We start from the raw sequence: 16,080 nt of genomic DNA, 5'->3' as shown, positions 1-16,080 counted from the left end.
CATGTTAGAACAGCTGTCACACTTGCAGTGTTTTCTTTGTTCATGAGAGTTAGTGCCTCAGTTACGCACAGTGTAGCTCAGATTGTATTGTGTTCTGATGCCTGAATTGGCAGTTTTCTGTACTGCTGTAATACAGTTGGTAACAGTAGCTGTTGACTGTGAGGCTATATTTGAATATTTTTGGCCTGGTGTGTGCAGTCTTGTGACAGTGGCCTTGATTTGATGTATATATAAATATATATATATGTATTTAAGTGTGTGGTTATATAAAGCTCTTAAGTCATAACTGAAGTAACCACAGGAAAATATGCCAGTAGAATGGATTATTATGATAGCTACTATTGTACAGCTGAGACTTGCTTGTTAGAGCTGTTCAATCTAATACTTCATGGTTCAATATAGAGAGGAGAATAAGCAGCATGATGCAATTTAATAGCAGTTTAACAGTCTGTGTGTTTGCATGTGAATAAAAGCTCTGCGTTGTATCCCTGCTAAGGGCTTGATCTCTAAGCTGGTTTGCTTTATTCGTGTTTGTAACCAGGGAGGCTTCAAAATATACTCTGTGTGTGCACACATGTAAATATTATTTATACACAGGATATATCCACAAAGATTAGCATTTTAATTTTTCTTTTAGAAGTTTAACCTTAAATTGGATGGAAGAATAATATTAAAGCTTGTATTAATATAGGGAAATTTCTTTTCAGGGGCAAAGAATAGCTTTACTGTGTTAGTGCTTTGAGCACCCCTGTGGATTTGTAAGGAAATTTGCTGTGCCCCCCTCCCCCCCTTTTTTTCTTTAAAACTAGTTTAAATGCTAATTTTTATAGTTTTCATCATTAGCTTATGCTTGAACTGTCGGAATAAACATACACAAATAACAAATGTGTTGCATACAGCATATTACATATGGTTTTGTAAATATGCTCTCCTCTTTGAACTGTACCTAATGTACTTTTTCTGGCAAGATGGGTATAGCAATGTGCAGGTTTCTAGTTTAGTACAATTTGGGTGGGAAATGCCAGTTCCAATTTTATTCTGAGCAGGTTGTATTGTATTTAAAGTGTCCAGGCCATGCCAGATCACTTGGTGTGTTTGGTGATGTGATTTAGAGTTTAGGAAACAAGAGAATATGACGAAAGAGAAGCAGGTAACTTCTGACATTTCTGTAAAAGCGCTGCTATTACAGGAATTAATAACCTACCATTGTTGTTCTTAGGGAATACATGGGCCTTATTACAAGAAATGAATAGAATTGTTTGTGAAATTAAGTTAAAAGTAGTAATTGCCTTTTTTTTTTTTTAACAGCAAATTGTATTTAGGTAATGAGTGGAAACAAATCTAAAACGTACTTGCTAGTTACACAGGAACTGTATTACCTGTATGGACTTTTGATGTTGATAGACACTGTTAAATTAAAGCTTTTTATCAATTTTCCTGAACCAGCATTTTTTTCCATTTTCTTCTGACTTTATACAATGTAAGTATTTTGTTGTATTAGAAAAAGTTCAAGTATACACCCTGAAGTTGTATTCTGACCTGAGAAAATACTGTTCTTGCAAATCATTTTCTGTATGAAAGTATAGGTTTTAAACAGCTTTCCATAAAGAGGGAGTTCAATTTGATGCATTTTAGGTTACAACTGATTTTTAACACCTGTCAATGCTAATTTTGGTCTAAGTTTTGGTTATTGCCTGGGCAAGTTGTGTACTTGTACATTCTCCTATTTGAATAATTTTGTTCTACTGAAGTTTTAATTGTGATTGCCTATTCTGGGGATATACATTAACTTTGTGTAGCATATCTTATTACCTATTCTTAAAGTAATTTCCCCAGTAACTGGCATAGGGGGTGTTTGTTCTTTGCTATGTGAGATAATTGTGCTCTGGGGTTCTCCAGGATAAACAGTGTTTCCAAAATGCAGATTAATTAATTTACTACTATTAATAATCACTGTTGATATTTCAAACAGATATTACAAACTGATCTTTGCAAAGAAAAATATTCAAATGGCAGTTAATATTTTATGGGTAATAACCAAGATAACCAATGTCTCCTCAGGGTGGCTTCAATCCCTGCGGCGCTTCGTTGCACTCTTAAATGTCTGCCATTAGAGGTTGTTAGTGAACAACCTCAACTCTTATGGTTACAAACCTGACTGGGCAGGTGGGGAAGGATATTGAAACTAACAGTGAAGCCCAGGAGAAATCTCACTTTAAGACCACACAATGGATTAAGTGTTCAGCCTGCGCCTCCCTGGTTCAGTACAGGGAGGAGAGTGAGCAGCATCATGCAATTTAATAAAATTGTCTCACGAAGTTTCCTGAAGGAATTGTGGAATCCAGAGTTTGTACCAGACAACTGACTCCGGATAGTGTTTCTGTGACATATCCATAGCACTTCCATTAATCTTCTCTGGAGCAAAAGGTACAAAAAGGGATACTGCTCTGCTACTGGTGCCTCTAATAAGCAATTCTGTTAGTGGGGAGGAACTTCCCTTTTTGATCTGGAGGGATGGGGGGGGGGGCGGAACTTCTTATCCATATGCTGTAAGGCAGTCAGTACATTCTCCAAGAAACAATATGGATTGAGATTTCAAGTTTCTCCCCCCCACCATGCTTGAAGTACTTCCCCTTGCCTTTCCTTTGGGGGCAGGGGGTGGGTGGAGAGAAAGCCCTCTATTTATATAGTTTGAAATGAAAGACAAAACACTTTTATCTAATTATAATGTTGCATCTGAATTTATCCCAATGACACCTCAGTGGTTAGACTGTTGATAGGTTGCCTGGGTTTCATTTCTCTTCTCAATTTGATTAATACCTTAGCTTTCTATATTTTAAGCCCACCACATCTATTTGATATATATTGTCAAAGCTGCTTTTGGTTTTGAGTGTTCCCCTCCCACCCCCAGTAATAAATGTGTATCTTGTCTTTACTGTTTATCTGACTTGTAAATTTCAGGTAGTTTGTTAGAATATAAATTATTTTATTATGTTATTAAAAATACTAAGTCTACTATAAAATGAGAAATATTTTCTATTTGGAATCAACAACAAGAGGCTGAGAACTAGTAGTCTTAACCTACTGAAATTTAAAATTTTTAATTGAGATAGCATTTCTCCATCAAATAATGTTTCTCTTTGCATCCCCTTACTAGAAAGTCTAGACCTAAAATCTAATTTTAGGTAATAATTTGTATCATACTTCACAATAGACTGTTGCAATATAGGGTCTAATGTAGATTGATTTGTTTGGGGGTCTAAGATGCAAAATACAATCAACGCTGTTACAGTTTGTGCTCCAGGTTTTTTTGCAATTGATTTCAGTTGTTGAATCTTATCTGAAGGAATATCATTACTCTGAAACAAAATTGGATAAAGAAGCTATAAAAGATAGAAACTCATACCTTGAGTACCTAGTATAACAATCTACAATGTGATTTTTTTGGTCAGATCATTTATTTGATCAACATCATAGCAGATGGTAACCCTGTAAAGTATATTATCTTGTTTACACAAACATTAGAGCCTGTGTCTCTTGAAATAAGTTTTAAATATGGTCTTCTCTGTCTTATACCAGCAAGAACAACCTTCATTTCAGTTTGATTGTAAGATCCATTTTTTTTTATTAGGTGAATGTTTGGACTTGTTTCTTCAGAATGAATACATATGTTGAAGTAATGATGCAACAGGTTTCTTCAGCTTTTCTTCTAGAAGGGCTTGAAATGCTCACAGTGCCATCTTAAAAGTGACGTTAAGCAAAGCCATTTTAGAATTCAGTGCATAAAGCCAGAAAGCATCCTCATGACTGCTTGGCCCGATCTTCCAGAGGTGAGTGAGGAACACTCAGCCTTTCCTGTGGCCTGGCTGGGGTCCTGGATTTGGGCTGTGCCCTGTCTGCGCAGCTGGCCGACAGCAGGGGTGATGTCCTGCCAGTCCTCCCTGGGACAGCCGTAGTGAGTGCAGTGGAGGTGCTGTGTGAGCCAGACCAGCCACAGACTACCAGCTGAATCTGCTCAAACAAAGGTCAAACTTACTGAATTACTCCCTAAACTACAGCTATCTGCTATAGAAGTAGCCAATTTTGATTGAGAACTACGAAATCAACTCATGAGTCATTTCAATTGCTTTCCATCCTCAGTACACACTAAATAAGGAAGTGGGGGTAGAACCTCGTTATGCTTCTGTCTGCCTGACTGCATTTATCTGTGTTACTAGACCTTTATAACATGCAGTTGTTGAATTTCCCCCTTTTTTGTGTTGCCTAAACAGATTGAGATACTGCAGCCCTTCCCTGTGCAGCATGTTTTTCAGTGCTCTGCTAACTGTCACAGCTTTCCCATGCCCTTTAACATCCATGATGAATTAGTGGATACTGGATTTGGACACTGCATTTCCTTGTGGAAGGGGTTATATGAAGGTGGTGATCACCCTAGCTCTTCCATTCTGTTTTGTGTTTCCCAGAAAAACACTTGAACGCTTTTGTTGATGCTTTTGATGACACTTTTGCTTTGAGACTTTATTGAATTTATTACCACAGATGACTCCTGTGTTCTTTCTTACCGTGTGATCCCCACTTCAGGCTCTCCTCCCATCTGGAAGGTGTATTTTATGCTCCTGGCTCAAACAGAGCTACCTTTGGCTGTATTGAAGTATGTGGTGTTTGTTTGTGCCCAGCCCGCTAGAGTTTGTTTGGGTCTTTGCTTCTTGGAGCTTTTCGTTGTTTTTCATCTGTCATGGGTGGAAAAAATGTTAGTGTACAAACCAGAACAGATTCCTTGAGCGCTGTAGTAGGCACGTATCTGATTTCCTGGTTGAGTGTTGTTGGCTAGCTGGTTCTCTGCTCGTTTGGTGTGTGCTATGTTGATCTGAGGGTCCAAGGGCGGCAGGGGTGTTGTTCCAAGTCAAATCCAGATGTCAAGCAGCAGCAGTAAGTCAGAGTGCCAGTGTTCTGTATGTAGTGTATGAAATTCTTCCTTGTAGCCTTCAAGGAGCTTCTAAAGTGTGAATGCCTGTCTCGTGTGCAAATTCTGATTAAAGGATGGGTCCAGATGCAAACCTGTTTTGGGCTTGTAAGAAAAGAAAAAATGCTGCATGAAAAGGAGGAAAAAGACACCTGGCAGAAAAAAGGAAGCATGTCGATACTCCTGACTACTCTAGCTAATCGAACTGACCTTTTTTAGAAGAAAGAATTCTGGGAACTATTTAGAAATTAGTTTTCCTCCCCATCTTACTGTTACATTTTTAGAGCAGTTTCTTTAAAAAATTTATTTGCATAAATCAAATGGTAGAATTAAAATAATGAGAATTTTTAGTTATACATGTGCTGATTTAGCAGAACCTTAACATAAGTCCCTATGTGCCACTGACTCAAATTTTTAAATGAGTAACATGTTTTACTGATCAGGGGTCATGCATCTAAACACTATGCATAACCGTTATCTACTGACATATTTCCTAAATGGGTTGATGTAACATACTGCATCTTAGACTTTCCCAAAGACTGTCTTGCAGTAAGGTGTTTTTCTTTTCTTTTTTCCCTCCTCCTACTATATGTCTCTTTTGAAACAAAAGCAATGGAAGACTTGTTATGATAATCACTGGATTACTAGGGCTGTTGTTTCTGGCAGAAAAGAGTCAATTGTGCCAAAAGATTACTTTTGCCTTTGTCAGTGCCAGCCACGACTTTTTACTCAGCTCCTGGACCAGTTACAATGAAACAACAACAATGCTGTCAGCTGCAAAATGCAGCGAACTTCCACAAACTGCTGGCTCAATATAGTGGTGGTTTTGCATTTTCAAAGAGCATTCTCCAGCCTTGGGGATCTTTCCTGCGGTACACAAAAGGTTGTCTGTAGGTTTTATCTAGGTGATTGTACTGTACTTTCAGTTTAACATGCCTTCTGCAGACTGTCTTTGTCAAAACAGTATTTTGTAGCGTCATAAAACACATTTCTTAAGGAAGTAATGATTAGAATACTACTACTCCATAGGTAGTTATTTACAGTATTTCCTTGGATTTTATTTTGTAGTGTGGCTGGTATGAGATACATACGTGAAAGTTTTACAGTTGCAATATAAAGTTAGGGCTTAGGGGTGATTGTATGGAGCACCCTGCACTGAGCTCTTATTTATAAATTGTGACACTTAGTTCTTATTTATAAATTATGACATTATAAAGCTTCATAAATAGTTATACTATACATCACATAAGAATTTATGCTCTATATCAAAACTCTTTATGGGAGAAGTTTGGGTGACAGGAAGCTTATGAGTTGTGTTTTATAGGCCAAAGTGTGTGGAAACCTGCAATTTAGGATGGAATTGTTTCACCTATTAAAAAAAAAATTATCTTGTGATACAGATAATCAGGAACTTAATTACTGTAATAGTAACCTTATCCTATATGAATGAATTTGCTATAGGAATTCAGGTACTTTTGCAATTATTTGTTTTGGAATGGGGTTTAAAGATGGTTTGACCAATTAACTTTGAACAGAAAGTAATTGGAGAAAGTGTTGGCAACAGTATTTCTAATTGTTGGCTAGATAATACATGGGATATATCTTCTGATACTGAGTTTAAAGATCTCCCTATTTTTCCTTCCCCTTCCTCTTTTGAGCTGTAACCTGCATTTGCATAAAAGGAACTGATTCTAAAAGAACCGTTATAGAGTTAAAAAAGATTCCTGTTTTAGTAGGGCAGACACCATGAGTTTCTGTGGGGTTTTTTTTAAGTCATTGAAATATAACCAGTCTGTCTTGTCTTTTTCCCCACTTATGCTAAAATATCTTGCATGTCATGTAAAGACCAAGCAGGGGAAATAATTTCGCACATTTTACAATACTTAAGCAAGACATGAGAGCAAAGAGTAGATAACAAGTATACGTTTCACAGTATGTGCTGCAATATTCAGTGCTTAAGATGCAGGATAAATCAGGCTGTGCAAAAAGCCAGGCTAACATAGTTGTGCTTGTTTTGTTACTCATGCTTATTTCTTATGGATTGGGTAGGGCAGACACTGCAGATTGGCAAATCTTTTGACTTCTTACGCTCCTGTTTTCAGCAGCTGCAGGTGTCCAAATAAGTAGGTTGCTTTGTAGCCAGCTTCATTAACAAGGAAACTGTTCATCTTTTGGTTTTAGAAATACTGCTTTAGGTATACGGAAGCAGATGAATTTGCTTTAAGTGTATGGAAGCAGATGAATTTGCTTTCAGGTTGCATCAGAGAACATTATGCTTTTACTATCTTTTCTTATAGGTCTGTATGTTTCTTTTTATTGCTAGGTATGGATGAGCGAACAGGTGCCACATCCTGGGGAACAAGCGGTCAGCCAAGTCCTTCATATGAATCTTCAAGGGTAAGGTTCCCATATAATAATTCATAGTGAAAGTTTATGGGAAAGTACAATGAAAATCAGCAGATGATTTGGCAATGTTTTTGAAGGGTAAGCTCCTTTAAATATACAGATTAGCATCTTTTATAGACTTTAATGACTTTGATAAGCTGCAATAGTGATGCACATTACTAAGGCTAAAAAATATATAGGTTAAGAATTTATGAAAATAAACCATACATAACTGTATACTTGAATGATGACCATGCATTTTATTTACCTTATGGTCAGAAAATGAAAATAGAAGTCATGTTACTTATCCAGGAGCAGATTTATTGGCAAAGTGTAGGGAATGCTTGCCTCTCCATTAACGTTAGCCAGCTATAGTATGTGCTGTGTCACGATGTTGGACAGAGGCTTCTCTTTTTAAATACTTTTCTCCTGTTCCCATTGCAGCTTCATCCATCCTGCTTATTGAGCTAAAGGTTTTTGATAGTATCTAATATCCTAAATTAACATTGCCTTTTTAAAACTCAACTCAGTGGTCAAAAGCAAGCTTTCCCCTTAGGAAATCGCATTCCCTTTCATCTACTCAATTTTCTTTTTATGAATATCTACTCCCTAAAAAGTCAATGAGCTAAGTACCTAATGAATTAATTACTAGAAATACGCAGCATAACTGACGGGCCTAGTCTAAATAATCTGTTCTGATTTCAGTACCCTTAAGCCAGAGAGCTGTGTTAGGTCATGTACCTTTGCAGCTTTCTCTTGCTATGGAATGAAGTGAGTAGGCTGCAAGGTCTTGTCCAGCTCACTGGATATTGTTAAAGCCTCTGTCTGACTTTGGAAAAGAGCATTAGAAAGATTTATTATGAAGTCAATTTTTCCATTGATCTTTGGTAAATAAATTATAATAAAAAGATAGAAGAACTTTATGGGTTGCAGAAGTACTTCTATGCAACATAGAAGTTAGGCATTCTTTTAAAATATCCTGCATGATTTAAGGCATGAAGCCCAGCCTTTAGATGCCTTTTCTACATTTGAAATGGAATCTTACTACACAGCTTTAAGTAACTTGTATATTGTGTTTGGTATTTTGAGACACATCTATAATGTTGCTAATCAATTTTTATCAATCATGACTTAAGCTGACCTAACTGGAATCTGAGCTTGTGATTGGTTGGCTGCATGGCTATATTAATCACTTTTTTTTTATGTTAGAGGATCAGCTGGCTAACATTCCAATAATGTAAAGTCAGGGTGCCTGGTTGTTGGTCATCTTGTTGTTGTTTGGGTTTTTTGTGGGTTTTGGGGGTTTTTTTGTTTGCTTTTTTACTATAACTGAAGGTCATGACTAGGAAATTCAAACACTAGTCAAGAATCAAACCCTCCACAAATTATACTATAATACCCCAAAGGTTGGTGCTATTTGGGTGTATCGTTAAGAAAAGCAAATGTAAATGTAGGTTTGTTTTGAGCCCTGTGGAAGGCTTCAGAAAAGAGAGATGTTAAATTCTTTTACATGTCAGGTGTCCCTCTCCTCCCACCAGCAACTGTTAACTTGGACTTACAATAGTTTATATTTTGGGGGGGGGGAGGCGGCGGGAAGTGAGACAGAAAAAAAGACATTTATCCTCCCAGCAAACAGTTCTTGCTGAATCATAATTTGTTAGGACAGTTTCAGCTAAAGCCATTTGGACTCTAGCCACACTGAATATATTGTTAAGAGTTGATGGAATCTATCCCCAGAATGTTATTGAAGTATTTCTTCCTCTGCTGGCTAAGTGCAGAGGATTTTTCTTTTGCATGCTAGTAATTTGAGATGATACTGAGAGTTCATTCTGAAGCACCAATTATTTACAGTTTGTGATTTTTTTTGTTTGTTTTGTTGTTTGTTTTTTTTTAAGAAAATATGTTCATTTTTGTTTAAACTGGAACATACTGTTTTAATAGGTCTTTCCTAATTCAAGCTAAATAAGTTATAAAGTATGTTTATTTTAGAGAATTTGCAGTTAATGCTGTCTGATTTTTTTTTGGAAAGTTAGAGACTTAAAATACTGATACGTAGATTTATTTCCCTACTTGTATTTGTGGCTGAATTTAATGGTTTTTATAGTGTGGCTTTGTGTGCATCAGTATAAAATTTAGAACAGGAGAGGACCAAATACTTGCATACAAACTTGCTTGAATTATAAACTAAAAATGAAATAAGTGGGTTCACTTCTCTCTGTCTCCCAAAACAACCTTTTGTATATTTTGCCTTCCCTTTAAAAAAAAAAATTCGTTTGTTCCTGTAGTGTTGAGGTGGTAAAGTTTTCTTCATTTTTATAGGGGATTTTTTTGTCTAAAGGCAACAGAAATCATGGCGGTGGGGGGAACCCTAGTAGCCCTAAATTCTAGTGAAAGATTATTCTAAGTTGAATATTTTTGCACATGTCTTCCTACATGAATTTTATTTTTGAAAAACCTGCTAAATGATATAAATTTAAGAGCAAGTCTCATGTTAGCACAGAACATGACATTAGACTGTCCATGAAATTTCTCTATGGGGTCAGCTTAGCTGTGAGCTGTTGACTCCACAGTCTTGAAACATCGGCACGGCAGCAGTTTGTGGCAGTGTCACTGACCAGGTAGTGGATGCTGGTAGGTTTAGATTTTCCTGAGAGCCTGGTGTGGTTGGGTTGTCTTAGGAGGCATCAGCCTCTGGTGCTTGGCTTTGGAAGATTACAAAACACATGCATCTCCTTGGTTTTGTGTAGTAAATCATTTTCATACACTGAGGAATAAGGAAGGCCTGTCCCACAGAGTCAGGATGTATATTATGCTGAATTGATGTGAAGTGGCTGTCGAAAGGAATTCAGAGGGTTTGGCTGATGAATACAGATCTTTGGCCAGGCCCTCAATACACCTAAAAATTTGGTAGTGGGAGGGGAAGAAAACCTTTCTGTAGAGGCCCTGCAGGAAGCAATAAAGAATGGTTGTCTGGGATGTCATTTAAATGACAACAGTTTTCTTTTAAAGAAAACTGAATTCCTTTTACAGGAAAACTCCATTCCTGTGTTTTCCCCCCAAAAAGTGATAAACACTAGAAATATATACTGTCTGTATATAGAATTGGTAATGCTTAAGAGGCACAAATTAATTCATCTTATGGCCATGTTCTTCTGCAAAAAAAAGTAGAACAAAGGAAGTTCTTCTGCATCAAAATCACTGAAGAAGCACTGGACTTTGTTTACCAGTCTAAATCAAGTTTGTATGCATAAATTTTTGGTAAGATGTTTGGTGTTTTATTTTTTGGTTTTCTTTCAACAAATGAGACACATTACACTACTGGTTCAGAATTTTGAATAAAGGGAATTTCTGACTCCTACTCCATATGCTGCCAGATGAGATGGCTCTGAGGAAGATGTAAAATGAGTGTGTGGGTCTGTATTGTGAGAATATAGATCAGAGTTTCTCAGGAGGCAGGGCAAATGATACACCTAGCCTTTTACATTCCTAGGTTATTCGCTGTGGTGATTAACATACAGAGTTTAAATAAGTTATAACTGTCTTACATGTTCAACTTGTAACTTCAAAATCCAGTGCTTTTCCTCATAATTTCAATATAGAATGTTATTCTTGTCCTAATTGCTCTACTTGCCTGTTTACAGGAAAATGGCAGTCTTCATGGAAAAAGCTCAGACCTCTCCACAGACATAGAAAAGTTGAAGCCTCAAGAGGTACCATTTATTCTTTTTATCTTGTGTGTGATTTTCTTTCTTTTTTTAAAAATCTGCGTGCAGCCTACTACTGGAGTTTTCCTTTAAAGTTCACAATACAGTGACCAAATTATTTAAGAATTTAAACTGTTGGCCCAGTATTGGCTGGAATTTCCAAAGGCACATAAAGATAAGCAAATTTCAATTAAATAGAAATGGAATTTGGTGATAGTTAAGTATATACCTCTTAAAGGCTAATTAAAATAATATGGTGAAAGACTGGCTAAAGCAGATCTTCCCTTCCTGTCCTTTCTCAACTCCTGACAAAGGTCTGTTCACGTTAGTATAGATGGTCTGATTGTGTCAGCAATGATGCTTAAGGAAAGAGCGTAAGTATAGGGCAAATATTTTGCGACCTTTACTGTCATACTCTCCCAACAAAGCCCAGCCCTTAGGGGCTTAGGAGATTTCCTGGATAGAGCTGACCGTTTGGACATTGTTCTTACAGCTGTTGGTGGACTCGTTTTCTGTGAGTTATGGATTTTTCTGACTTAGATTACAGTTTTGGCAATAATTACAACTGTTTTGTGGCAAAAATATTGATGTTTTTGTCTTAAGTGTGCTGACCAGTGATTTAACTGATTTTCACCACGTTCCTGTGTTCTGAATAGTAATGATTGGTTGTTACTGATGTATTTCATAATTTTTATTTTTTTTTCCCCCCCCCCCCCCGTCTTTATTTTGTATGCCACTTGTATGTCTCTCCTCAACTAAATTGAAGAATCCTAATCTATTGGTCTCTGCTTGTATAGTAACTTCTCCTAACCTGTGGTTAGTTCTTGGTGCCATTCTCTAAATCTTTCTGCTTCTTCTGCATAACTTAAGAGTTAGGGTGATTACGGTTGCATGCACTAGTCAAGATGAGGGTATACCATCAATTTCTGCATGACATAATGATACTTTCATTCTCTGCTCCTTTCTTACTCATAAGTCTTGCATATTTTGACTGTCACTGAGCTCCGAAGTGATACTGTTTAAAAAACTGTATAGAAAAAGAATAAGATTTTTTTTTTTGTACAGTAGTTACCACATTATGATGTTGAGTTATTTTTTAACATGTTTCTTCTGTATTTATTTACACCAAATTTTATCTGCTGTTTTATTGCCAATTTCATGGAGAATTTGCTTTGCAACTCGGGACTAACATTTAGTTAGGATTATTTTTAAATGTTTTTTGTTATCAGCAACTTTACTATGTCTTTGTTCACCCACTCCTTTTGATTTATTCATGGAATTGTTGAAGAATGTTGGTCTAAGTACAGTTTTTTGGGGAAGTGGGGAAAATGCACTGGTAACTTCTTTTCACTGTGAAAACTGGAGATGTATTCCCGTGCTTGGGGTGTTTGTTTATGCATTTTAATCTTTCGATCAATAGTTTAATTCACAAAAGGTCTTTCTCTAATATCCCGTAGCAGTTTAATTTATTTTAAGAATCTCTTATAATACCTTATTAAAATATAAAATATTCTTATTTCAATAGTGTTTTGAACTAATGTTGAAGGCTGAGAATCACTGTAGGCTTGAGAAAACCTTATATGAGCCTTGTTTTTTCATTACCTAATAATGTTAGAGTGTTCTAACACTGAAAGAGCAGTGGGTATTTGTATTAGAATTGGCTGTGACAATCTTAAATTTGTGAAAATGTACAAATTGAGACATTAGCGGCTTCTGTGTGCAAAATCTCTTTTGCATAGGCCAAATGTTTTATTAGAAAAATGAATAATTTGAAAATACATATACTGTGGGGGAAAAAAGAAAAAAGTAGGAAAGCTTTATTTTTTTAAGAGGAATAATTCAGGTATGGTAATTAGCAAGTCAGTGGAAGTCTATGAAGTGCTGATGGTCTTGCTTATTCTTGAGTGATTATATTGAAGTCCATATACAATACTGTGTCAAAATTTTCTGTCTCTTGTGCTTGTTTTTCTTCCAACTCTCCAATCTTTCTTTGACTTCTATATGTGCAACAGTAGTGGTATTTCAGTGAATATCTTCTGGTTAATGTATATGAGTCCCTCCCTTATCTGAGTGATATAGAGCTAGAGATATTTTTGCATGTATTCATAATCCCTTGCATTAGAAGGGTGACTGGCTCTTAGTGTATGTTGCAGAGGACTGTAAAGCTGCTTTTTGAAAGCCTTGCTCTACTGAGCAATTCAAAGCAAATTCTGAGGTACTTGAACCAAGTAGCATGTTTGCTGAACAACGATAGCATTTGAAAGTTTTGTCTTCCTATTGTGAAATGATTCTCAACTTTTTAGCTTTCCCACTTTATTTGGAAGTTGTAATTTATACTCATAACCTAGCAACAAATTGTTATAATCACTTTTTTGGGATAAACGTTGTCTTTTAATTAAACATTTTTCTACCATAGTTTTTACTGCAGTGTGGCTAATGATTGCTTTTATTTCATGAAGAATAGTGGTCTGTGAGGTTTTCTTTCATGGTTTTGATTTTGTTGGAACATGTCCTTGCAATAAAAGGAGCAAGTTAGTTCTTCATCTGTTCAGATTGCTGTCTCCAAATCAAGCCTTTGCAATAGGAGCAAGTTAGTTTTTTATCTCTTCAGATTGCTGTCTCCAAATCAAGCAAATCCAAAAATATTTTCCATAAGACATTTCCTTGCTGGATAGCCTTTTTTTATATATGTGCATAATAATTTTAACTGTTAAAAATTTAGCATAAATTAGCTGAGGTATTTTTCTTCCAGAAATGTGAACTGTGGGTGTTTTAAGCATCTTCCAGCATGTATGTTGCACTAAAAGCTGTGAGTGTACATTTTGACCTGATTTAACATAGAATCTAGCTTCAGTACTGAGTATGCGGTTTATCTTCCTTTTCATTTATGTAACTCTGCTATATAGCTACTTGAAGCCAGAGTTGAACTGATCAAGATACCACTGCTAGATTTTGTAGCATCAGTCAACAGGTTGTCAACAGGTTATGCCCTCTATTGTATGTAAAAGACTCAGATGTGAATTGGAACCTGAAATACTATATGCCCAAACTATTCTCCCCCCACACACACCAGTAGTACTTTTAATTTGCAAAGAAGTCAAAAAATAGTAATGAGATAGCAGGTTTTGAAATAGTATTTTATACCTCTTAATCTCAGGTACATAACAAGAAAGGAAGCTGTTAAATAGCAAAACAAGACAAGAGGGACACAGAAATACAGTAAGTGTTATCAAGTCTGTTGTATTTGTGTCCTTTTTGTCCTCTGTTGGTTTTTTTTGCGGGGGAGGGAGGTTGTTTGGTGGTTCTTCTGGTTATTTGCTTTTCCTGATGTATTCTATAAGTAAGCAGATGATTCAGTATGAAATCAAAGCCAAAATTAAATATCCCATATTCACTGCACAGGACGCTTTTGCAAATGCAGCTTACTTTGTAATTTGATTTATGGGCAGCACTTTTCAAAGCAAGTTCTGATATTTAAGTTCTGAATGTTTTAGTTAGGTTTTAAAGTATTGTCCTTAAGCATTTATTGTTAGTAAGTTGGCTGGCTATACTTGTATTATTTTATTTCCTGGTTTGTTTATAGCTTAGATAAGAGCTAGAAAAATCTGGTTTCAGTCATATGAGCTGCATTGGAGAAGTGTTTTTTTTGTTGGTTTTTTAATTGTTTTTTGCAACTACTGATCATATTGAAATTAGCATTGGAATCTGTTCACAAATTAGTTTTCCATGTGGCCAGGGAATTGTCCCATTACATATCATGTTGATATTTGTCTCACAAGAGTTGAGAGAGGTGTAATTGACCATCAGATGCATAATTCCCAAAGTTAAGTTCCTGTAAATAGATTTAGAACTGGAGAAAATGGTGATTATTTCAAAATAGATTCCTTGTTCAATGTGTTATGTCCCCTTTCCCCTTCCAAAGCTTTACCAGGTTAAAAATAAATAACCATGTTTTCAGTTCTTATTATATTCCATTCCTGCACAGATAGTTTTCATCTGTTTCAACTTGATACATGGAAATTAGCTAATGAGTATTTTTAGAGCTCTGTTACAAAGTATGTTAACCTGTTGTGACACTTGGAGGGTACTTGTGAAAGCTCTCTTGGCTTCTCCCAGTAATACCTGAAATCTGGGGTAGTGATATCTGCTAGTTTTCCCCTGTGTAGCAGGTGACTAAGTAAGGTATAAAGCTACATTTCTGTCTTTAGGATATTGGAGTGGAATGTTAAAACCTGCTGATAGTGAAAGGGAATCAGAAGTAAAACTATAAAGTGTATAGCTCCTTGTTTCTGGTGCAGTTGGGTGATCTCCATCAGCTAACTGCATTCGTTCCTCTGTTTAGTAAGTATTATACAAGTTTTTTGCACAATAAAGCGAGATGGGGTTGAAGTACTGACTGTTCTCAGCAGCCTGGGAGATGGCACGCACAGAGCCTGCAGAGGGGAGAGGTGTTTGTTTCCTGGCACATCAGATGGGTCTTCAGCTTGTTCTCTTAGCTTTTGTATTGTAGCAGGCAACTGATAGTAATATGGATGAAATGGTGCAAGGAGTGTGAGGAGTCTGCTATCATTGTCTGTCTGCTCAGCTCCATGCGTGCCCCCCCCACCCCCCAGCCCCGCAATTTTTCCTTATTTAGAAAGTTATGGTTATTTTCTGTTTGACCTGTGACAGACTGTCCTGGTTTCGACTGGGATAGAGTTAATTTTGTTTCTAGTAGCTGGTATAGTGTTATGTTTTGGGTTCAGTATGAGAAGAATGTTGATAACACACTGAGGTTTTCAGTTGTTGCTAAGTAGTGTTTAGACTAAGTCAAGGATTTTTCAGCTTCTCGTGCCCAGCCAGCGAGAAGGCTGGAAGGGCACAAGAAGTTGGGAGTGGACACAGCCAGGGCAGCTGACCCAAACTGGCCAAAGGGATATTCCATACCATGTGATGTCATGCCCAGTATATAAACTGGGGGAAGGCTGGCTGGGAGCTACTGCTTGGGAACTAACTGGGCATTGGTTGGCAAGTGGTGAGCAATTGCTT

General features: G+C 36.7%; 1 protein-coding gene across 6 annotated transcripts in view; it reads left to right on the top strand.

Moving 5' to 3' along the window:
• The window catches only part of TCF12 (transcription factor 12), a 174,017-nt gene that overhangs the window by 38,098 nt on the left and 119,839 nt on the right, over positions 1-16,080 (top strand). For all 6 annotated transcript variants that reach the window (XM_010571773.1, XM_010571774.1, XM_010571772.1 and 3 more), the window contains exons 4-5: positions 7,287-7,360; positions 10,990-11,058. In XM_010571773.1, the coding sequence (XP_010570075.1) occupies positions 7,287-7,360; positions 10,990-11,058 (143 nt within the window). The remainder of the gene's footprint in view (positions 1-7,286; positions 7,361-10,989; positions 11,059-16,080) is intronic.

The sequence above is a fragment of the Haliaeetus leucocephalus genome, unplaced genomic scaffold (assembly GCF_000737465.1).
Source record: "Haliaeetus leucocephalus isolate CR32 unplaced genomic scaffold, Haliaeetus_leucocephalus-4.0 Scaffold339, whole genome shotgun sequence".
Taxonomy (NCBI): Eukaryota; Metazoa; Chordata; class Aves; order Accipitriformes; family Accipitridae; genus Haliaeetus; species Haliaeetus leucocephalus.
Note: the sequence above shows the minus strand (reverse complement) of the source record. Positions and strands in the feature narration are given on the sequence as shown.